Below are 25,573 nucleotides of genomic sequence, written 5' to 3'. Positions count from 1 at the left end.
GCTGCCATATGTCTGTTTTCAGCCTGTTTCCCCCCAATTAAAAAATACTATTTAAAAATTTTTTTGCCGTGTGCTACCCATGGCGTATTGGATATGCCAAAAATGGTAACAAGTCTCACAATGGAGACGTTACTGGTGCCCACTCGAGCAAATCGATGAACAATGGGACGACAGTGCTACTACTATTAAAATATTTTTAATTAAGGAACTGTGATTTAGAAGACTATTGAAACAAAAACTCTTGTTGGTTTTAGACCTATAATATTTAAATATCAATCCAACCACCAGTGTCAACTCCCCTCCACTAGGGTTCCTGTATTCCCTCCTCACCCCAGCCCTGTTTCTGTCTGTCAACCTGATAGGCACATTACAAAGTTTCAGTGGTTGTGGCTTAGCTCTCACGATTTCAGTTGTTTTGAGACTGTGTTTTTCCTACATGGCTACACCACTCACCCATATCACCTATATAACTGAAACCACATTGCCCATTTACCCATTACTTTCGTTTTCTCTCCCACCCTGCCCCTTGATTTATATCCTTCTCTGTCCTTCTCCACTCTAAACACTGGGGTCAAGGGTGATCTAGGCATCCCCCTCTTACTATATTTCCTCATCCAGTATTTTATATACCACAGAAAAGTTGTCTTTCTTCTCAGACTTACTGCACTCAATATGATGTTTTCCAGTTCCAACCACATTGCAGCAAATTGAATGATTTCATTGTTTGTTGCTGCTGTGTAGTATTCCATTGTGCATATATATACCACATCTTCATAATCCATTCATCTGTTTTTGGACTCCTAGGTTGATTCCATATCTTGGCTATTGTATTGAGTGCAGCAATGGATAATTTTGTGCATATGTCCTTTTGAGAGTGTTTTTATGTGGTGGAGGTAGATATCCGAGGGTAATTGCTGGGCCATATGATAGCTCAATTCTAAGTTTACTAAGAACTCTGCATACTGTTTAAATAATTATTAAAGCACCATGATTTACAAAGTTATTTATTTATATTTGGGTTTAGATATACTATGTTCTATCACCAGCCCCGCCTCCTATGCCTTCTCCAGCCCTTAGGGTTTCCAGGCTCCCTTACACCCACCTACCCCATTCCTAGTTTGCCTTTTTGATGGTTTTTAAATTAAATTGTAATGAATTTTAATTAAAAAATGCACCTTCTTAATTTTGGTTAGTGAAGGTTTAGATCTGTTTTTTTCTGTGTTGTTGACTGTGGTTTAGATATTTAGCTATAACACTCATTTATACCACCAATGGGCTTGGGTCCTCATTGACATTTGTTCCCCATTGCTTCCTATTTTTCTCTTTTAACCCCCTCAATTTTTTTCCGTGTTCCCTTTCTCCTTCCTATACTCTGCAGCCAAGATTGATTTTGGTATTCCCCCTTCAAACATTGCATTTCCTCCTCCAGTTCTATATACCACATATAAGTGAGGTCATCCAGTATTTTCAGCCTTTTAACCCAGAGTAAACATTTTCAAGGGCATGTTAGAAACTGAGCAGTCATAAAATCAGAAAGCTTAACAGTTGCAGGCTTTATGGTTGGCTATTTATGACTTATTGTGTTATAAATGCTTACTTCTGCATAGGAATATTTGGCTTTATGGGGATGAAAAGCCTATATATATATATCAACTAACACTCCTCCACCCATCTATCTCTCTCTCTCTTTCTCTGTCTGTCTCTCTGTCTCTCTCTCCCCCTCTTCCCTCCCTCCCTGCCTCCCCCTCCATCCTTCAAAGCCAGTATTTCCTTGCTGAGTTTTAGTCTTAATGTCTTTCAGGGCGTGCCAAGGCAGTGTTGAAGTCTCCAACTATTTTGTTGCTACCAATGTTCTCTTTGGAGTCTATTAGCAGTTGTCTTAAGTGTTTTGCTGGGTCCCTTATTGGTGCATATACGTTTAGGAGTGTAATATCTTCCAGATATATGTATCTCTTGATAATTAAGAAATGATCTTCATTATCTTTTGTAACCTTTTTCAGCCTAATATCTATGTCGTTGAATACTAGTATGGCCATCCCAGCTTTTTTGAAGTAGTTGTTTGCTGAAAGAATCGTTTTCCAGCCTTTGAGTTAGAGTGTGTTTGCTCCAACTATTCAAATGTTTTATGTGTTTCTTGTAGGCAGCAGAATGTTGGCTTCAATTTTTTTTAATTCATTTTGCCACCCTGTGTCTCTTAATTGGCGCATTTCGACAATTGCCATGGAAAGAGATTATTGTCATGGGGTTTGTGCTATCTTTCTGTAGGGGATTGTTGTATGTATTTGTAGGGTTTGTCTTGCCTTACAGTAGCTCCTTGAATTTGTCTTTCAATATTGGTTTTGAGTCTGTGAAATTCCTGAGTGGTTTTTTACCCATGAATTTGTGCATTGTTCCTCAAAAATGAATGAGAGTCTAGCTGGGTAAAGTATTCTTGGTGAAACCTACATTCTGTTAAGTCTTTTAACTATATCCCACCATTGTCTATAGGTCTGCTGTAAATGGAAGGGATGCTCCTTTGTATGTCATTTTCTTCTTTGATCTTGCTGGTTTTGTATTTCATCTCTATCTAGTTCATCATTCTGAGTAAGATATGCATTTTTTTTTTTTTTTTTTAATTAGGGTCTCTTTTAGCTGATGCCCTTTGGACTTCTTGATTCAGGACGCCTGCATTCTCCAGCTATGGAAGCTTTTCAGCAATGATGTCTTTAATTACCTCATTGGGGTTGCCTCACTGTTCCTCTGGGACTCTGAGGATTCTTTTGTTCCTCTTGAATTAATTCCATAGAGCTTCGTTCTCCCCTTGGGTTCTTTTGAGATCATTTCCCATCTTTTGCTGTTGCCTGGAGGTTTTCTGCATCTCCTCCTCAAAGCTCACTCTGTTTTCAGCTGTTGTTACTCTACTGTTGAGGACACCCATTGAGTTTTTCTTTTCATCTTTCAAATTTTTTATTAATACCATTTCTGTTTGTAGATTTCTTATTTCTTTTCTCATTTCCTTCTGTATTTTATTGGCTCTCTGTTCCACTGTTTCTTTCAGATCCTCCTGTATTTTATTGGATGTCTGTTCCACTGTTTCTTTGAGCTTACTAAATATCTTCACTTTTTCATCTTTGAATTCCTTATCAGAGAGATTATGTATGTGGGCATCCTTGTTGAGGTACAGGGTTTCTATCTTCTACACTCCTTGTGGTGGTTTTCTATGCTGTTTCCCCATGTGGTAGTCTGGAGGTGGTTCTTTCTAATACACTTTCAGCATCCCCCCAGCCCCTCACTGCCAGGGAGGAATCTGGGGAAGCTTGGTTGGTGGTGGTCTCTTCTCTCCCCATGTAGGATTTGATTGGGGAAATTAACTGGCCCCTGTGGCTCTCCTCTTTGAAAACCATACCCCCCTGTGGGAGTAGGAGGCATTAGGGCCATGCAGCCTCTGTTACAGTAGAGTCTGTGTTCAAAACTGCCTACAGGAAGTATCTTTCCACTGCTGCCACTGGGTCACCTCTGCATAGAAATATGTATGCATGCATATATTTATGCATGTGTGCATATCTACATATGTTCCTTTGAAGAGTAGAATAACTACCCGTGGCAGTTAACAATATATAAATAATCTTTTTGATATTCTACTTGATTATTCCTTAGGGTGATGTTTCTGCAGTTTGACCATATGACTAAAAAAAAAAAGCCCTTACAGTATAAGTACTTTAAACAAAATACCCTGTCTGCTGAGATATGAAAATGAGGTTTAGGAGTATGAAAAGTGAGCAAAGAATCTTTAGTATATTTCTGTTTTAATCTTTAGTTTCCGATATGTCACCACTTTTGCTGTGTTCTTTTGATTGTAACTAAATGGTGAACATGAGCCAGGGACTTCATATCTTTTATTTACTCTCTTTCCAATATTTGGACTGTATAAAGCACAGAATAAAAAATTTTTGATTGGAAGCTATGAGGTTTAATTTCAGCAGTCTATGTCTTGTCTTGGCTATTGTTAGAAACTAAGTTGAATTAAGAAATTTCTTTGGCAGATACAGTCATTCTTGAAGAACTTCTGGTTTCCAGTTTCATCTTTACTTGTTAAATGTATTATACTAAAAGTTTATGATTGAGGGAGGCTGGAGCGATAGTACAACCAGTAGGGTGTTTGCCTTGCACGTGGCTGACCGGGATTCGATTCCCAGCATCCCATATGGTCACCTTGTCCCCTGAGCACCGCCAGGACTAATTCCTGAGTGCAAAGCCAGGAGTAACCCTTGTGCATTGCTGGGTGTGACCCAAAAAAGCCCCCCACAAAAAACCAGTTTATGATTGAGTGCCACTATTTTCTAAATACTATCTTAAATGTGCAGCTTGAGTAAATAGTAGAACAGATTCAGATCCCCTTATGATGTTTAATTATAGGAAGAGAGTATTATTGGACAATAAACTAACTTCTCAGTCTCTGGCAGTCACTGGACACTGGGAATCTTTTAATGATTTTTTAAATGTAATTAGAAGTAGACTTTTTCCTTACAAAATAGTCTTTATATTTTAAATAGATGAATATAATAGCAAAAGGAAAACTGAAATGGCTTTTTTGATAGGAATTTATGCACATTACAGTGGGTATAATTATTAATTTTGACTTTTACCTAAAAATAGAAACGCTATGTCTCTTTCATTAGAATTTTATGTGGCTAGTTAATTTTTTCCCCAAAGGAAAAAAAATCTTGTGTAATTATTTCACCAAGTATGGCCAGTTTAGAATACATTATCATGAGTTCCAAGTGCTGTGGTTGTTTCCTATGAAATATTCTTTTTACAATAGAAAAGGAGAGAAATCTTTTTTGTTGTGGTAACTGCATTATAACCGAAGTTTCAGGTGTGCATCTCTAAAAATCAGTGTGCATTCATTATACTACATTAAGTTAATCACTAAAAGCTCAAATAAGAAAGATGGAAATCTTACTGAAAAATCTCTTATCTGAACATATGTTACTGTATACAGAGATAAAATTGAGCAAATACTTGAGTTTCCTATTTCTGTGTTTAGTGCTCCAACTAGACAATTCAGTTGGCTAGCAGCACATGTAAACAGAAAATTTGTCCATGTTAAGATCTTTGGAATTTACTATTATCTCATCTCTGCTAATTCAGTCACTTTTCCATATTTTATTTTTAGTGTACAGTGTGTGACTAAATTCTAAAAGATGGAATTATGATTTTTGTAAGCTTCTGAGATCACTGTTAGACCTATGGTATTGTTGAGTAAATCAGCATTAATATTCTCTAATGTCTGAGAATAGAGTTGAAACAAGCAAACTGATTAGTGATCCTCTAATGCTGATTTGGTACCAGAGTTTATTTAAGTCACAAATCGAGGAGAAGTTAGGGTCCCCCCTGTCCCCCACCCCCGACTTCTTCCAATCCACGCTAAGATGTACAATTTTTTTGAGCCATTCATCAACTTCTGAAACTCTGCCTAATAATTATAAGCCATGTCAGTCTTTTTACCATCTGGATAGTAAAAATCAGCGCATTAAATACCAGATTATTTGACTTGTTTTGTAAAGTGTTGATTTGCAAATCACACAGTTCTTCTGTTGGAAGTTTTATTGATAATTCAGTACTCTTGGTGACAGTTTTGAGTTTTATTTTTGAAATACTTAGGGAAAGGACCAACTTCTTTAAGACATCAAATACAATTTTCAGTGGATCTTGACAGAATTGACAATTATCTTTGAGCTATTGAATACGCTGAGGTGTAAACACAAAGGTAGGGAGACACTAACATCATTATGATTGATATCAAGTATTTTAGTTTATTTCCATCTATGCATATAGCAGATTAGTTATAAAATGCATCTTCATTTTCTCAATTTGTTGCAGTTGTCATGACAAGATTTCTGTTAGAAATCTTGGGTCTTACCAAGATTTGTGATGATTTTGATGTGTGTTTGTGTGTGTGTGTGTGTGTGTGTGTGTGTTTTAGGAATTCTTTTGTTTATTTATGACTACTGTGCATTTTGAAGTTGATGTGAAATAGCTTCTCAGTAAAGTTAATCTTTTTGTATATTTCTGAAAAAAATGATCCTAGTTTTGATAAGATAATAGCTGTGACTTTGAGAAAATCACTTCAGAGACTGTCGGTATCTGCAAGTTTGTTGCAAAGCAAGTGAATATTTTGTATGTGTGTGTGGTCAGTTTTATTGGTGTCAGGTTTGGAATCCAGCTTTCTGCATTTCTGAGATAGAATTTTTTTTTTTTTTAAATCTTATTGACCCAAACCCAACTGTGCTCAGGTCCTATTGCTGGCAACTCCTGGCTTTGTGCTCACGAATGCAGTGCTGGGGATTTAACTCAGGCCTTCTGTATGCAAACCCTGTGCTCAGCCTAGTGGACCGTCTCTCTGGCTTTGTGCGTTTCTGGTCTTGAAACATGAACCAGTAAAAGGATTTTTTGGATTTGCGTATTTTATGACATGTAAACATGTATGAAGACAAAAACTATGGCAAGAGATCAGTTTGTTCCTTGCTATCAAAATGGAGTAAGAAAGCATACTGAAGCATACTATGACTTATTTTGAAGCTTATTTTTGTGAAATATTAAGCATATTAATAATATGTGTCCTAACAGTAAAATAATATCTACCCTCTTACTAGTGAGGCTGATAGTGAGCTAATATCCTATTAGCTGTAACTAGAGTCTTTCCCACAATTCTCCATAATTAAACATCTTCCTTCTCCCACTATCCCATATTAGCCCGTCCCATGAATTTAGTTTACTATGTTTTCAATAATTTGGACTTTGTATGTATTTCAATTTTGTTTGTTTTTGGGCCATACCTGATGATGCTCAGGTATTACTCCTGGCTCTGCATTCATGAGTCACTTCTGGTGGTACACAGGGGACCATATGGGATGCTGGAGATCGAACCCGGTTCTGCCGCATTCAGGGCTTCCACATGCAACCTGCTATCCTCTTTTTTTTTTTTTGTAGCACTCTTACATTTTTACATATTATATTTTCATAAATATACTAAGTATTGTACGCAGGCCCCTTTATATCCTGTTAGCTAATTTTTGTCTTTGCTGTTTAATATTGTCACATATATCCTGCCCTGAGCTTTTTGCAAGTCCCTCCATTTAAGAATGTCTACTTGGTAAAGTCCCCCCAAAATCACTCTCAGATCTTGCATTCTTGATCCCACTTTTCCAGCATCTTTTGTTGGACCTCTCAATTCTCAAATAACCATTCATTCTTGATTCTCACAGGAGATTTTTCACTGGTTATTCCAACTCTTTTAATTTAGTCGCTGTTCCTATTTCACACATGAGCATGCAAAATAATGGGTCTTGTGGTGATACTAATTACAAACCCCTTTGTCTTTGAGTTCTGAATATATTAACATATAGAGAGCAAGGTGCCATCTTCCTTGCTGGAAAAGCTAGAGAGCAATGCAGAACTGGGACCTGAAGGCGAAATGCACATCTTACGAATTTCCACGGAATTGCATCCACAAGCTGTCAGGGGAGAGAAAACAGACAATTCTGGGACCGCGCCCTGTGTGCTCAGTGTCCCACTTTCTCCTCTCTCATCAACTTGATAAATCAGTTCTTCTTAGGACACTTAAATAGTGAGGTGGAGGGAACGACTGGAAGTAATCCCTAGTCTCCGCTTAGTGGGAATATAATAGAATGCTTTGTAGAAAGGAGGGAAGGAGGTAGTATCTGTACCTGTTACTAAATTCCATTAAAAAAAAAATTCTCATGACTTGTTTTGTAACTTTAAAAAAGAAGTGACATAAAAAAAAAAACTTGAAGGAAACAGTCATAAAATTTGGGAATTAACAATATGTGGAGATTTGTAGTGATCTTGACCGTGAATAATTTGAGATGGTTGAGAGTTGTAAAGGATTTCTTGGGCGATCTGTATTTTTCCTTCCTTCCTTCCTTCCTTCCTTCCTTCCTTCCTTCCTTCCTTCCTTCCTTCCTTCCTTCCTTCCTTCCTTCCTTCCTTCCTTCCTTCCTTCCTTCCTTCCTTCCTTCCTCCCTCCTCTCCCTCCTTCCCCCCCATGACTCCCCCTTCCTTTCCCATCCTTCTTTTCCCTTCCCTCATCCTCCTCCCCTTCCTCCTCTTCCTCCTCCTCCTCCCCTTCCTCCTCCTCTTCCCCTTCCTTCTCCTCCTCCCCTTCCTCCTCCTCCTCCCCTTCCTCCTCCTCCTCCCCTTCCTCCTCCTCCTCCCCTTCCTCCTCCTCTTCCCCTTCCTCCTCCTCTTCCCCTTCCTCCTCCTCCTCCCCTTCCTCCTCCTCCTCCTCCTCCTACTCCTCCTCCTCCTCCTCCCCGCTCACCTTCTCCCTCTCCTCCTCTCCTCCCTCCTTCTCCCTCCTTCTCTCTCTCTCTCTCTCTCTCTCTCTCTCTCTCTCTCTAATTGAATCATTGTGAGATACAGAGTTACAAAGCTGTTCCTGGTCCAGTTTCAGTCATACTGTGTTCTAACACCCATCCCTCTATCAGTGTACATTTCCCATCACCAATGTCCCAATTTCTTTCTTTCTCTTCTGTTGATGCCAGGGAGGCAAGAAATGCAGCTAAGTGTTGTTTTCTTGCTGTGTCTAGTTAAATGCCATAGCCTCTTATGACTGTTTTAAATTTAATTAATTAAAATTGATGAGAACCAAGAACATTTCTAGTGCTCGAGAGGCACAGGTAGCTCCTGGCTGCCATATTTGACATATAGACCATTTCTGTCATCATAACAGAATTCTATCAAAGTGCTGCTGAAGTGCCTTAGTTATTCTGTGCTATATTTTAGAATTGCATGCAAGATAAAAGACTATAGAAAGGACATATGCTAAGAGATTTAAGATGGGGAGGGGATGGCATTTGAACTCACCTGGTAATCTTAGAGGCTGCTTCTAGCTCTGAGCTCAAAAGTGACCCCTGGGAGTGCTCAGAGTACCATATGCGTGCCAGGGATTGAACACAGATTGTCAGACACAGGCAACACAAGTGCCTTACCCCTTGTACACTCTTCAGCCTTGAAATCCATTAATTTTTTTTTTAAATTGAATAATCATGAACTACAAAGTTACAAAGTAATTCATGATTGAGTTAGACATACAATGATCCAACACCAGTTCCTTTACCAGTGTTCACTTCCTTTCATCAATGTCCTCAGTTTCTCTCTAGTCCCTTAGCCTGCCCCTCTGTCAGGCACTGTTTTCTTCTTTTCTACTTTTAGGCATTGTGGTTTCCCATACTGTTACTGACAGGATTGTATGTTGCTTTACTGCCTTTTAGCAGCTCGTCCTGGTCCAGGGTGACCACGTCCCTTTCTCATTGTCATAATGGTGACTTCCTCTACCTGTCTCACCTACTCTCCCTCCACCCTCCCCAGTGACAAGCTTCCTGTTAAGGAGCAGTTCTCTGCTCTCTGTTTCTGTTCAGCAAGTAGAAGCGAAGACAAACTAATGGAGATACAATTAAACTAAGAAGTTTCTGCACATCAAAGGGGACATTGATAAGAATATGAAGACAGCCCACACACTGGGAAAACCATTTGTCCATCACTCATCCAATAAAGGGTTAATATCCCAAATATATAAAGCACTGGTACAAGGAAAAGAAAAAAAACTCATCAAACCCTACCAAAAAATGTGGAGAAGAGATGAGTGAAAACTTCCTCTAAGGAAATGGCCAAAAGACGTATGAAATAATGCTCGATATCACTAAGCAGACTAAAACCACAGAAACTGGCACTCATCAAAAAGAACAATAGCAACCAGTGTTGGTGTGGATGCTAGGGAAAAAAAAAGGTCCCCCCCCCCCCTTTATTGTTGCTGGAAATGTCGACTGATCCAGGTATTGGGAATGCATTCCTCAAAAAACTAGGACTTGAGCTTCCTGATGACCCAGCAATTCTCCTCATGGGAATATACCCCAAGGATCCCAAAGAAATGCAGAAAAGACATCTGCACCCCTGTGTTCACTGCTGCACTGTTCACAACAGTCAGAACCTGGAAACAACCCAAGGGTCCAAGGACAGATGACTGGATAAAGAAGCTGTGGTCTATATGCTCAGTGGAGTATAGAAAAGAAATGAAGTCATGTAGTTTGCTGATACACAGATGGACCTGGAGAGTACCGTGTGGAGTGAAATGACTCAGAAGGAGAGGGACAGTCACAGAATGAGCTCATCTTGTTTTTTCTTTTTTTTTTTTTGGGGGGGGGAGTACTATGGCTTGCAACACAGACAATAAGCTGCCTTCTCTCCTCGGCTCGTGAAGCAGGCTTCCAGCTATGAGGCAATCCTCCTGGCCCTTGTATCCACTGTCCTTGGGTGTTAGCCTCATATGATGTTATTCTATACTCCACAAATGAGTGCAGTCCTTCTATGTCTGTCCCTCTCTTTTTGACTCATTTCACTTAGCATCATACTCTCCATGTCTATCCATTTATAAGCAAACTTCATGACTTCATCTCTCCTAACAGCTGCATAGTATTCCATTGTGTAGATGTACCAAAGTTTCTTTTGTAATCCAAACATGGAAGCTTGTAACTATCTCAGTGATTCAATATAAATTAAAAAAAAAAAAAGAAAAAAGAAAAAGAATGATCTCATCATAGGTGGGATATAAAGGAACATAGTAGCGGAATAGCCAATGCCTAATGGAACGAATTTTTAAAATAAAAGTTTTCTTCAGGGAGTTTTGCTTTTTTTAACCTTTTAATTTGATTGTTTGGTGGGGGCCCCATTTGGTGGTGCCTAAGTGTACTACTCCTATCTCTGTGCCCAGGGATATTTCTAGTGGGGCTCAGAGGGCTGTATGCTGGGTATCAGTCATCGCTTGACTGTATAAAGCAAGTGCCCTACCCACTGTACGATCACTCTGGCCCACTTGCACCTTTTTATTTAATTTTTTGGTCTTTGGGACACAGCTGCTGACCCATACGGCTCAGGGCTTACTCCTGACTGCACACAGGAATTAGTCCGGGCAATGTTTGGGGGATCATATGGGGTACTGGGGACTAAACCCAGATCAGCTGCGTGTAAGGCAAGCACCCTGTCCACTGTACTATTGTTCCTGCCGCCCACCTTTACTTTTCTAAAGCACTTCCCCCCCCAGTTTATGTTTTTAATAAGTAAAAAAATGATGTAGGTTGTCGATACTCTTGATTTCCTTAGTTGGATGCTTCCATGTCTTAGAATATGCCTTGCATTGTTTGTGTTTAGGTCTTATGACACTTCATCATGCTTATTAAAGAAGCATTTGTTGAAAATGCCCTCTAATCTTAAGATTGCTTTGGTGTCTTTTACAAAGTGCTTTAATTAAATATTAATGAAAAATGCCCCAGAAGAAGATAACTATTAACGTTTTCAGATGAGTACTAAGTTGATATTTTTAAAGGGCAAGTCATTACCTTCCACTGCATCCTCAGTTTTTTTAAAGCTGGTGTCATTTTTTCTGAATATTTGCCATTGGTAGGAGCCTCTCTCTCTTATATGCTTCTTTCACTCTATCACTTAATACTGACTTATAGATGTGTTAAATCTGTTGTAATTATTTGATTCAAAGTTAACTTTATCTGTATCTTAACAGCTTTGACTTTGAATGCCAGGTTAGCAATAAAAGTAGTATATTAAAATACAGTAATTTCTTTATATATCTGATCTTATTGCTAACCTATATATATGCCTACATATATATAGGTTAACAATAAAAGTAGAGTACATTGAAAATACAGTAATTTCTTTATATAGGTATATGTGTATACACATACACACACATATATACCTATATGTATAGGCATATACATTTTTGGTGGATCCATGGTGAATAAAAGGTATGTAATTCAATTTGTATTTGATGTGAGAGGTCTTAAATTGTAAAGTGCCTCAATATTTTAAAAAGAAATAAATGTCTCTAAGTCATTTTAAAATAAAACATAAATTGCTGTTTGAATAGCAAAGATTAATTTAGCAAAATCCTGTTAAATGTAAAGTCAGTCATAGTGTAATACAGGGTCTCAAATTTTAATTTGAAAAAATACTTTGATACTTAGGCATAAAAGGAGGAACATGTCATTGAAATCTGCTTATTTGAAAAGATCAGCTTATTGCTTAAAGATGACAAAGGTATTATACCATATAACGTGGGAAAAAACTGTCACTGTCATCCTGTTGCTCATCTATTTGCTTGAGTGGGCACCAGTAACGTCTCCATCGTGAAATTTGTTACTGTTTTTGGCATATGGAATACGCCACGGATAGCTTGCCAGGCTCTGCCATGTGGGCGAGATACTCTCGGTAGCTTGCTTGGCTCTTTGAGAGCGGCAGTAGAATCGAACCTGGGTCGGCTGTGTGCAAGGTGAACGCCCTACTCACTGCGCTATCACTCCAAACCTGGGAAAAACTATTAAACTTAAACTATAGATGTAAAGGTAAAGTATAAGAAATAGTTCTTCAATGGTAATGCTTACATTCCCCCAAAACATAATTATCATTGAAAAAATATATCCTATATTCAAATCTAACCATTTTTATTATGAAGTTATTTATCAAATGCATCAGTTTCTTTGGCAAAGGTAAATAAACATTTTTAGTGGAACAATGGTCGAAATAGAGACACCGAAGGCTTCTAGACTCTTAGTGTCTTATATAAGTAGAATTTTTAAAGTTTGTTTTCTTGATAGTAATATTAAACATTCCTAGGTAAGTTAGGTAAAATTTAAAAGATTAGATGTTTGTTCAATATAAAAAAAGGTTCTGGATATTTTCTGTTATAGCTATAAAGAAATGGTTTCTTGTGGAGGGAAATTAGTAATGAGAAATCTGGGAATATAAATCGAAAGAGGTGTGAATAGGTAATTCTGAACTGAATACAGGGTTGTAAACCAATGTTTGTAAGGACAAGGATTTACATCTATATATAATACACAGGCCTGAGAGGTAGTACATGAGGTATGTGCTTGCCTTGCTTAAAGTTGACCTGGGTTCAATCCCTGGCACTACACAGTCCTCTGAACACTGCCAGGAGTGGTACCTGAGCATATAACAGCCAGGCGTGCCCCCTCACACCCACTGCTGCCACTGAATCACCTATTTGCCCACATTTTTAATGGTAGAATTAATTTTTTATTAACGTACAATTTAGTAATGCCATTTTAATTCATGGTTCTTCCTCTATTTTCATCTAAAGACTAAGAATTAATGTTTCTTGTATGGGTGCTTTGTTTTTCATCGTTGCAGGTATGATTTCCTTTTTGTTTTATGTGGGTTACTTTCCGTAGACCATTAATGCCTTTGACTATGTTATACTTAAGTTACCTAAGGCATTAGGATACTCAGTGCCTCTATGATCTTTTCTAATATTTGAAGTTGGAATGAATTACTAGTTTCAGATACACAATTTCTTTAAATGATAAGTCCCCCCCCCAAAAAAAAATAAAAGAAGATAAATGGTAATTCCTGGAAAATACACATCAGTGATTGTATTTGGAAGTTTTGGTAGATTTTCTAGTCAGGATGCTATTTGGTTCCTGAATTTCCTATCTGGCAGTATGATTTAGTGTGATTTTTGTGGAAGGGCCCCTTGAATGGAATGTGGGTGTATGTTTGTTTTGCCCTTCCAGGCATGTTAATTGCTTTACACTCCCCCACATAACTGTTCATTTGAAGTATTTAGTCACCTTGCTAAGGGTAGCTGAAAATGAAAGCTTAAAATGAGCTATAATTATATTCAGCATTGGTGATATATTACTCTGACAGAGGAATGTAAATTGGATCTGGATATTATACAGTATTAACGCTGACCTTCTAAGTTTAAGGTATGAAATTTGTTACTTTGTCACATGTGACCAGTGATGTATTTTTTTCCCCTTTCAAGAAGCTCCTGATAATGATTTTTTAGCAAAATAATTTTTGCGTTTTTCTAGGTGTTTTAAGATATTTTGCGGTGTGATTCAAGTACTTTCTTATTGCAGCAAATCTAGGCTCATGATGTACAAAAGTAAATTGATACTCAAAGGCAGAATGAAGGGCAAATGTACATTACTTCCTTGGAAGGCACTTGAACTTCTTGCTTAGAAGTGTTTCTTTTTTTAAAAGTAGCAAACAACTCATTGCCCCCTTCAGTTCTTGTTGTAATGTCTGCTGGTTGCACACACACCTAACTACCGGCTTCACTTCTTCAGTTGTGGCGCTTGCATATGTGCTTCCTGGAGTCACTCTCTTTAGTGGTGGTTGTAGTGCTTGCTGAGCACTCGCAGCTGTGCTCACATTTGCTCACACACATGTGCTTGCCAGGCACCACATTCTTGTTTCCCTGTTTTGGGGGAACACACAGTGTACACCTCTAACAATAGTGCATGCACCCATACCTTGTTGCGATGGGGCGAGAGACTGTAGTGTAGGAGAGCACAGAGCTTCCAGGATTTGGCTGGGCACCTTTGGCAGCACAAGGGACTAAACTCGGACCTCATGCTTTCCAGACAGGGAGCTTTGAGCCACTGAGCTCGCCTCCTCCCGTCTTTCACCCCCCAAAACTGTGTTTCTACAGAGGGCGTCCTCTTGCCAATGCTTTGGTTCTTTATGTGACAGCATTTTGTGAAACAGGGAGTGAAATGATGTCAGTATATCCTAAACATTTGGAGTGAAGTTGTAAACACCCATTTTTGTTCTTTAAACATTTGATATGAAGCCCGATAATTTTCTTGGATGGCACACTTGTATAAATCACACTCAGACCACGTTGTCTTCTCTTAGTGGTGTTTTTATAGTAAAGTAGAAAGGTCGACGCTCCTACAATGTCATCTGAGTGTAGAATTCTCAGAGTTTTACTAGTGGCAACTCTTAATAATCAATAGTGGTGTCTACATCTACTCATAACACTTCAAAAAGGTCTTCATAAACTCTACGTTATTAAGTCTCGTTTTCATAAAAATCATACCTCTATTCCTAATGATACACAGTTTATGTAAGTTTTATTAAATTATTACATTACTATGTACAATTGAAAAATAAAATTGGAAACGAGCTCAACGTGCTTCTTGGTGGGGTCAAGAGCATGCTGGATATATGAGAAGAATAGAACACTCACTCCGAACTTTCATTAAGTCTTAGGTGTTAGCCAGTGCTTCACACATGGAATGAAAAACAGCGGGTATTTGAGTGAGATAATTAGGTAGAAGATAATTAGGAATGTGTTTGTAGAGTTATTCAAATATGCACATATTTTTAAATTGTGAATGAAACACATGTATTTTCCTAAACTCCATATTATTTTTCCCTCTTCCATTAAAAATTAAGGTAAGTTGACATTTTTCCATGTCAAAATTGAAGGTGGTTTTCTTGACTTACGGTTCTTCTCTAGCCCCTTAGTAGGTTTTTTAGCCACCGGACTTGCTTTTTTTTAGTAATCTTTGCTTACTAATTTAGTATCAATTACACACAATTGTTTATTTGCCAATTTTTGCTCCTCTTTTTTGTGTCTTTATATTAGTGTCTTCTACCATGTTTATTGCCTTTATTCTTTCTACAATTTTTTTTTAAGTTTTTGGTTGTTGTTGGATTCCTCTGTAATTAGAATTTCACTTCTGGAGAGTTATTATGCACTGTCCTTGAGTCTATTTTACTGTCACATTGGATTTTTACAGTCTTTGTCTAAATTTCATGACTCGACTTTTACTATTGATTCATGAAATTTTCCTTCTTAGTATTTTTCACATCCTCATGTGATTCTTACACTACTAATTCTGCCTTATTTTTTTTCTATCTTGATGGGAGTTTCTGTCTTAGACTTAACAGTGGATCTTATAGACTTGTTTTTCTATGAAGATGAACTAGATAACCTTTTCCTTGTGCTTTGTACAACCAGAAAACCATGATATCACAGACACACACACACACACACACACACACACTCACAGAGTAAGTTTGGTGATTTGGAACTCAAGGAACCACAAGATGTCGACTTCTGAATTTTCTTGTCTCATCCTTGACTAGCAGCTAAAAAAACCGACCTGCCAGACCCTGGGGAGATTGTGCATGGTTAGTACCCATGCAACCTAGTTTCACCACATGCCCTTCTGGCAACACGAGGTATGGTCCTGAGACCTCTGAGTACTGGTAGACTCCTGGTATTACAGTGCTCAAGTAACATCACGCCTTTGGGCCCTTCTACTGACTAGCTGTCTGGATTGGCTGACTATTGCAGTGTGGCTCCCTGTCTCCTCCATCCCCCAAACTCCACACACAGTTTGGCAGCCTCTTCCTGCCGGTTAAACGTTTACAAACCAGAAATCACAGCAGGTACAGCCAGCAATTCCAGCACAAGCTTGCTTTTGTAAGGAAAAAGCACCACAAAAGAAGCGCAGTGGATCACAAGATCTTCATGGATAACAAGTCTGTGCCCTGCAAGTGCTTACAGGAGAAAGCTGTGCTTCTCTCTCACCCCCCATCACCAGGCATGTGGAGAGCCTGCACTTAGACCTCCACAAAGCAGTCAGGAGGTGCTTTTCCTTTCTCTCCTGGGTGGCCTCAGAGTCAACCTTCACTACAACCCGACGATAACAAGCCTGCTCCTTTCCTTCCTTCCCTCCCCGTTCGTGCTTCTGAGGTTGCATGCCAGCCTAACAAGAGCCTGGGGATGTAGCTCAGAGGCAGAGCACTCATCTTGCAGCTGTAGGGTCCTGGATTTGGTTCCTGGCACTCCAGTAAATGACATGTAAACCTCAAAACCCAAACCAAGCCAACAGAGAGAAATAAAGGCTTCTTCCTTCCAGGGACGTGACATGGGGCCAGTCTTTTACTCAGCTAGCAGTGAGGAGAGATTTTCCTCGCCTATCAGTGGTGACTAAATGGACCTTGGCTTCCAGTGCTACTGCCTCAGTGTTATCTCACTTTCTCCTCTGGAACAGTGTCCCAGGAAACGAACGAAAATGATAGGTTTAAATAAAATCCAGTGTCCTCTAAAATAACAGCCCCCGAATTTCTAGGTTTTAGTGTAAAAACCTGACATGCTGAATAGCTGTAAGATCTCAAACTGAGTGATAAAAGACAATAGATGCCAAGCCTGGTATTACGATATTAGAATTATCTGACAAGGATCTGTAAAGCGGTCTTTGTTAACTTGTTATAATGAACAATCATGAGCATTCTGGGGGAAAAAAAAAGAAAAACAGTACTTATTAAGAAACTAACTTCTTTCGAATGGAAGTGGGAATTTAGAACTTTTAGAAACCTAGACACTTTAGAAGGGAAAAAAATGCAGTATTTGAGGTAACGAGTACTGGAAGGGCTTAATAGAAAATTTAGGATGAGAGGGAAGGATTTGTGAACTTCAGTGTAGGATAATAGCGATTATTAAACCATCAAACCCTAACAACAGAGAAGAAAACAAACAAAAACAGAGCCTAAGGGATCTGTGCTTCTATAACCAGAGATCTGATATTCCTGTTCCTAGAATTCCGAAGAGATTGAGAAAAGGTGGGAAAAGTACAAGAAAAAAATAGTTGGCTCCAGGCCAGTGAGTTTTAGGGGTACGGTTCTTGCATGCAGCCAATTCTGGTTTGATTGTTTTACCTCATATACTCTCCTGAGCATTGCCAGGTGTGATCCCTGAGCAGAGCCACGAGTAAGACAGACCACAGTTGGGGGTGGTCCAAGCTCTTTCCCCGCCAAAATATGACTGGATACATCCCAAATGGCAAAATATGCAAATCAATAGATTGAAGAAAGTCAATGAAGTGCAAAAGTAATTCACATGAAGGCATATCATGTTCAAGCTTTTGAAAACTTAAAATAAAATTGAACTGTAGCACTGTTGTCCCATTGTTTATTGGTTTGCTCGAGTGGGCACCAGTGACGTCTCCATTGTGAGACTTGTTACTATTTTTGGCATATCAAATATGCCACGGGTAGCTTGCCAGGCTCTGCCGTGCGGGTGGGATACTCTCGGTAGCTTGCCAGGCTCTCTGAGAAGGACCAAGGAATCGAACCCCAGTCAGTTGCGTGCAAGGCAAACGTCCTACCTGCTCTGCTATCTCTCCAGTCCGACTGAAAGATAGAACAAAAACTCAAAAGCAACATCAATGACGCTTTAGTTATGAGGAAAATAATTAGAATGACATTAGATCTTTCATCAGAGGTCAAATGCAGGTGGTAACAGTTTTCAATGAAAACATGAAAAGTTCACCTGGAACTTCAGTATGTTGTAGAAATAATCTTTCATTCATGAAGGGGAAATGGAAACACGTTCCGATGAATGAAAATAAAGAGAATTTGCAGTTAGTGAACTTACTCGAAAAGGGTGGCTGAGGAACCCTTTCTGAACAGAAAGCAAGTGGTATACATTAATATATTGGATATTAACAAGACTAGAGCATAAATGAGATCATGGATTAGTACAATAGATATCATGTATAAATTTTTTAAGTTGGGGATCAGAAATTATAGCTGCTGTGGATCTGAATGTAGATAGAGCAAATAGTTAAAACATTTGTACTGTAAAGGAGGTAAAAGGACATAAAGGTGAATGCTCGCAAAAGCAAGCACTGCCATAACAAAATGGTAGAAACTGGTGGCTTCTTCAGCAGAAACTTCTTAGAGGTTTGGAAGTAAGAGGTTTTCAAGTTCAAGGTGCCTTTGTGATGGCTTCTTTTTTGGCACCTTCCCTTGGCTTGCAGATGGATGCCTCTGTTCTGGTCTCTCCCATTCCGGATTATGACTTTATCTGTGTTGTGTGAGTTGGTCAGCACACTACCAGAGAGACTTACCCCTGGAAGCTCACCCACACCCCCTCCAGCCCCCTCCACCCCATCCTGCTGAGGAAACTCAGTCATTAAAAAAAAGGAAGGTAGTTGCGCAGAATTACAGGATTACAAGATTATTTTTATTTTGCAGGATGAAAAGGTTGTATTAGGGAGCATTCTGCCTATTGTTGTTATAAGAAAAACCTATATACCAAGAGTGCAAGTCTGTTGTATTTCTTTTTTTCTGAAAAGAAACAAAATCTGTTTTATTTCCAAATACTAGCAATTAATTCTTTGAAAACACCATTGACTGTTGTGTCCAAAACAAAACCAAAAATCAATCAAAAGCTGTCATTGAACAACTTTCATTTTATTTTTTTGCTGAAAACTATAAAGTTAGGATGAAGTCCTATGAAGTTTAAGTGCATGGAGACATCCCATTTTCATGAAAGAGATGCTGGTACTTGATTTTTTCCTCTTGCCAGACTGATTCTTTGTATTTGTATCCCCAACAGCCATTTCTTTCCTAGCTCTTAATTTAAGTTTATCTCATCTTTTAGAGTCCACTTATACTCTGGACTTACATTCTTTTCTGCCTTTAAAGACTATAAACACAGGCTGATTTGCTTCATACTTTGGGTGGCTTTTCTTCCAGTTTCTTACCCAAGTGCCAGAGGGTTTCCGCTTTTAGCAGTCCTGTAATGAGAGTTGACCCACTAGGAACCTCTCCTGATGTAAAATAATCTCATTAGGAAACTTAATTCCATCTGTAATATTAATTTTCTTTTAGTTCCCTCTTTGATATATATGGTCATAGTTCTGTCTATATGATGTAGGCATTTTTTTGAGGCTGATGTGCTTATCAATCAAGCTTATTCCTTACAAATCTTTTGAATTTTTCTGTAGCCCCTGACAGAAGTTTTCCCATAGTTCAGTGCATTCCAACCTGTTTAATTTCATCTTTGATACAGATACTTTTAATACACAGTACAGGCTATATTTTTCACATTTATTATCTTCATGCATCTTTTTCCTGCTTAGGAAATTGTCTCTCTTCTGTAATGATTATCTTCAAGACTCAGTCCAAACATTAGTTGCATTGTTTTCAAGAGGTATTATGTCAAATTACTTTATACTATTTTTTGTTTGTATTGTTTTCACTTTCTATATTTAGCTACTGGGGAATCTCACAATGGAGATTACTGGTGCCTGCTTGAGCAAATCAATGAACAGCAGGACCACAGTGCTATAGCGGCATTCTCTTAGCAATGTTATTTTACTTACTGCATAAAACATCATCATCATAAAGGGAAATATATGCCCCTTGGAGAGCCCAGCAAGCTACCGAGAGTATCCAGCCCCCATGGAAGAGCCTGGCAAGCTCCCTGTGGCATAATCGATATGCCAGATACAGTAGCAATAACAGGTCTCATTCCCCTGACCCTTAAAAGAGCGTCCAATCGTTGGGAAAAGCGAGTAAGGAAAGACTGCTAAAGTCTCAGGGCTGGGATGAATGGACACGTTACTGGTGCCTACTTGAGTAAATCCATGAATTATGGGAGGACAGTGATACAGCTTTATACTAATGATTTTGTTCAGCATTTGATTCAGCCACTAATCTGCAGTCCTTCAAAGGGCAGAGGACATTAAATAAAATGTTAGTTCCTGCTTTTCACTCTTGGTTACAGTATTTCTTCCCCCCTTCCCCCCCACTTTGGACATATACAGTTCTACTCAGTGATTACTCTGGCATTAGGAATCACTCCTGCAGGCTTGGGGGGGGGGCATATGTGGTGCTAAGGACTGAACCCGGGTCAGCCATGTGCAAGTCCAGTGCATAACACAGTTGCAGTGTTATGCAAACTGTGAGCCCTTATTAAAGACTAACTTCCTCATTGAACATAAGTTTTTATGACAATGAAATGTCAACCTTGGAGCAGCAGGACCTCCAGATGCATGATTTAGTATGGATAAATAGCGGTCCTGAAATAAAACATAATGTTGGTAGCAAAGAGAGTGAGATAGGTTCATTAATAGAGCAGAGAATTATCATCTCGTAATGCCTCCTTTCTGTAGAAAGTAAGGGTTATGAGACCAGACACCGGAAGATCAAGTACTCTTTGTAATCACCCTTAACCTTTTCCTATGCATTTCTTTTTCTACCCCTCCCCCCAACACACACAGATGTTAGTGTGCACACAATGAATATTCAGTTTCAGGTGCCAGGTATTTAAAGACAAATAAGAAATGATTCCTATCTTCCGGGTGTATATGACAGCTATGGTTGGCCTTATAGTTTGGTAGGTTTATTCCAGCTCAGACAATCCATTTGTCATTTCTGTGCATTTGTCATTTCCTTAGAACATATGTGGGGAAAAAGAGTTAATGACTTAGGCCTATGGGAAATAAACATCATAATATTCTGTTTCTTTGGCCAGAAGGTAATCTGATTATTGGCCCCGCTGCTCAGTGGGGTGACAGTATTTGCTTCGTAAAGTCAACAATCCATGGCAAGCCACATAGCACACTTTTGACATCTTGTGTCTCTGGAAGGAGTAACTGAAATTCAAAATTAAAGTTGCTTTGTGCATTTAAACATAAATGCTTAATCCTCAAGACCTGCTTCCTCCCTCCTTCTATTACCTATAAACCTCTTTTCTCTTAAAGGAGACCCCTACTAGGAAGTGTTAAATGTTAATATACTTAGGTTTTTCGTGAAGCAATTAAGAGAAGAGTTTGATATTTCCTCTTCAAGAATTGTAAGAGGTAGATTTTATGTTAAATTAGTACTTAGCATATGACTTTTTTTTTTTGCTGTTTTAAAGAATTTTTTTCCCAATATAAATGTCATACTAATCTGTGTGTCATTTCTATTCATGAAGGAGAAACATTTGCATAGTGCTTATTCATCCATGAATGCAGTTTATAGTTAAATCACATAATGCCTGATCGTACTATGCTGACAGGCACAGAATAAATAGTACAGATTTTGTTTCTTGAAGATTGATCATTTATAGATCAGTTAATAATTTTTTTCCTACGTTGCTTCTTACACTGATGATGAGGAATTTTTTACTTTTGCAGAAAGCTATGGGTTTCAGTAAAACTGCGTCAACTTTGCACAACTATCTACTCAATATCACTTTTTCTTTTGAGCATCTTTTCCTGAAGTGTGAAGAAGTTATATCTACTCTATCCTTAAAAGAAACATTGTAGAAAAGATGAAGTGGAATGAAAGTATTGCAAGAATGGGCTTATGAGTGACAATTGGCTAATTTGAAAACATGCTGAAATTTATCTGCACAATTGCAAATGTTTAAGAGAACAAGGACATTTTTATGCATATTTAATTTGTGCTTTAATATTCATTTTCAGCAAGACCTTCATTAGCTTTCTTTTCGTTTATGTATTTTAGTGTTCCTTTTAGCAGACATCACTGTCCCTGTCTAACTTGATTTTGATGTATTTTATGAAATATGAAGTTACTCTAAGATGACTGACAGTCTCTGATTTTATTGTAGAGAAATTAATATTCACTACCATTTGAGTATATGACCAGAGAGAGAGAGTAGCTGGGCTACGGTGTGTGCCTAGCATGCAACTGAATTCTGATCCTTGGCACCACATGCTTCTTTAAATGTCATTAGTGTAGCCCTAGAGGGCCCTGAGCACTGCAGGGGTAGTCTGGGTAATCCCTGGGACCACAGGGTCTGAGCTGCACTGCATCCTTGGATCCTGAGCACTGAGCGGGAGGTGGCCCCTTTTCTTCTCCATCCTCCACCCCGTCTATAAAAGAGGCAAAATAGTATAAAGTAACTTGACATAATGCGTCTTTACATTCCTTTTAGTAAGTTTTTACCAATTAACAGATACATAAATGGATATCCTTTACTTTAATGATTTATATTCATGATTCATATTCTACAGTGTCGAAAAGTTATCGAGTGGGTCTAAGGATTATGGATTTCAAAACTTCTGTGGATTCTATATTTTAGTTGCAGTTGTCATAGTAAGGGTGGTACATTTTACAAGCTACCTGTGGTGTATTCAATACGCCAAAAACAGTAACGATAGGTCTCATTCCCCTGCTCCTGAAAGAGCCTCCAATCGTTGGGAAAGATGAGTAAGCAGAGGCTGCTAAAATCTCAGGGCTGGGAGGAATAGACAAGTTACTGGTGCCTGCTTGAGTAAATTGACAAACAATGGGATGACAGTGACAGTGATACAGTGATACATTTTACAAACAGCTCTATTCTCTGAGTTCAGAAGACTTTGAGTTAGTTGGGCTGCTGTGTTTCCTTAATTTTAGAGTGAATGCTAACTTATTAAGTGTCACAGTGTCTTATTTGAAAGTCACAAAATAAAATTTGCGTATTTTAATATTGGGGAGTTTTAGGAATAGTAACTTTGTTTTCAAAATGATTAAGCTGATGGCAGTCAATAATCCTAAGTTATGCATGTTAGCTTTATGAAATTCTTTATGAAATACTTGACTATAGAGGTTGCTGATGATTTACTTCAGATGATTTATTTCAGATGTTAGCTAAACTATTCTGTTAGCTTTATGAAATCCTTTATGAAATACTTGAATATAGAGGTTGTTGGTGATTTATTTCAGACGACACAGTCCCACTGCGGGGCTCTCACTCAGGAGGGCTGCTTGAGTGATCCGTCCACACTTCTCAGTGCCAGTTCAAGCACAACTCTCAGCATTTGATTTCTAGCTCTCCTGCTGGATGTGAAATAAGAATACACACAGAATAAGATGTCAGTAAGGCAGACCGTTAAACATGCTGCTTATAGGCTTTTTCTTTTCTTTTTATGAAATGCGAAAGCAAGGCTTGAATAAAGGCATACCCTTTACTTCACAGATTACCTACAGGTAACCTGCTTGTTGCTGATGGTGGAGAGTAAACTCCTCACTTTTAAGTAGCACCCTGGTTTGAAAATACCAATTTCTATCTAACTTTTTTCCCCTTACCTTAAACTATGATAGTTATCTTCCATGTTTTTTCTCCTCTACAGAGTAGTATTTTTTCCATTTAAGTGCATTTAAAAATTAAGTTTTCCTGATTTCACTGGAAAGAGAAGAGTAAATAAGTAAAATAGACTGAATGGCAGCTTCTAATTTTTTTTTTTTTTTTTTTTTTGCTTTTTGGGTCACACCCAGTGATGCACAGGGCTTACTCCTGACTCATGCACTCAGGAATTACTCCTGGCAGTGCTCAATGGACCATATGGGATGCTGGGAATCAAACCTGGGTCGACTGCATACAAGGCAAATGCCCTACCTGCTGTGCTATCACTCCAGCCCTCTAATTATTTTTTTTTTCTGTAGTTAATAATTTTTTCTTCCATCTCTCGCGGAGAGCCTGGCAAGCTACTAAGAGTATGTAGCCTGCACAGCAGAGCCTGGCAAGCTACCTGTGGTGTATCCGATATGCCAAAACAAATAACAAGAAGTCTCACAATGGAGACATTACTGGTGCCCACTTGAGCAAATCGATGAGCAGTGGGATGACAGTGTCAGTGACAGTTGATAATTTTGAACATTTATCGATGATCAGTCTGTCGCAGTGTATAGAGAAGTATTTTTTTCCCATGTAACTGTTGTATTTGTTTTTCACTCTTATTTTCATGGGAAATATCATATTGTATCTTTAGGAAATATTACTGAACATATCATAGTGTGTGTCTGGCAAGCTCATTTTTATTATTTGTGATGACAATATTTCATTTTAAAATTATATTTTTTAAAGTCTACACACATGACCCATATGTACACTATATGTATAAAGATATCAAAAGGAAATACATAAGTCTCTCACACTTGAATACTTGATTGTGGATCATGAATGATTTTGTATATGGTATCCTTGTATTTACAATAAGATAATCACAAGTGTAAAGATATTATAACATTGTGGTATTTAATACAAGAATACTAACTGCGTAACTTTTCTTCCAGTTGGGTGGAAAGCTTTGGACATGAGGGACTTGGATTATTACTGGACATTTTGGAGAGACTGATTAGTGGCAAAATGCAAGTATTGATAATTTTTTTTTTAACTAAGCTAAGTTTGAGTGTCAAATTATAATTCTCACACATATCTTATGCTAATGCAGGCAAGAAAAAATTGTGAAGAAGAGTCAACACAAAGTCATACAGTGTCTGAAGGCTTTGATGAACACACAGGTATGTACATAGGTAGATAACCTCTACTGTGTTCTTTTTTCATCAGTTCTGGAAGGATTCCTATTAATTTGTCATGTGATAAAGCGCTTGCATCAGAATAACAGTAGGAATATGTTTAAATAATTTTTAGTTTTTTAGCAATCTATCTCTTAATGGGAGTAATTTTGTGAATGATCTTCTGGTGCTTAACTCTGCATATGCAAACTAAGTCCCCCCCTTTATTTTAAATTCAAAAGTAGAACATGAATTAGCTTTGAGGTTATGTGTGACTGTGATACGTTCTGCAAAATGCATATTAACCAAGAATTAAATTGGAAATAGTTCTTATAGTTAAAATCAATAATGAGTTGAATGGTAACAGATGTCCTGAAATAGAATGTCATTATTTAATAGAAGTAATATCATGACCAAATACAACATGGCAGATCTTTAGAATTTGGATTTAAATTATGAAACATTGGAAGAGAGAATGCTGCAGTTAGATTTATCGTACTGTGAATTGCAGAAATTAGATCTATTAGATCTTTTCTGTTTCTCTTCAGCTCCAACACGTTATCTAACATATTTGCCTCATAATCAGTGATATGGTTCGTAAGTTTAGTTTGGTTTTAGATTGGTCCTTAGAGAGTAGGGGAGGAAATTTTGCCTATGG

At 38.2% G+C, this 25,573-nt stretch overlaps 1 protein-coding gene across 4 annotated transcripts in view; it reads left to right on the top strand.

The window, feature by feature from the left end:
• The window catches only part of DIAPH3 (diaphanous related formin 3), a 517,599-nt gene that overhangs the window by 130,996 nt on the left and 361,030 nt on the right, over positions 1 to 25,573 (top strand). For all 4 annotated transcript variants that reach the window (XM_004603995.2, XM_055141227.1, XM_055141217.1 and 1 more), the window contains 2 exons: positions 24,694 to 24,768; positions 24,852 to 24,921. In XM_004603995.2, the coding sequence (XP_004604052.1) occupies positions 24,694 to 24,768; positions 24,852 to 24,921 (145 nt within the window). The remainder of the gene's footprint in view (positions 1 to 24,693; positions 24,769 to 24,851; positions 24,922 to 25,573) is intronic.

The sequence above is a fragment of the Sorex araneus genome, chromosome 1, assembly GCF_027595985.1.
Source record: "Sorex araneus isolate mSorAra2 chromosome 1, mSorAra2.pri, whole genome shotgun sequence".
Classification (NCBI taxonomy): domain Eukaryota; kingdom Metazoa; phylum Chordata; class Mammalia; order Eulipotyphla; family Soricidae; genus Sorex; species Sorex araneus.
Note: the sequence above shows the minus strand (reverse complement) of the source record. Positions and strands in the feature narration are given on the sequence as shown.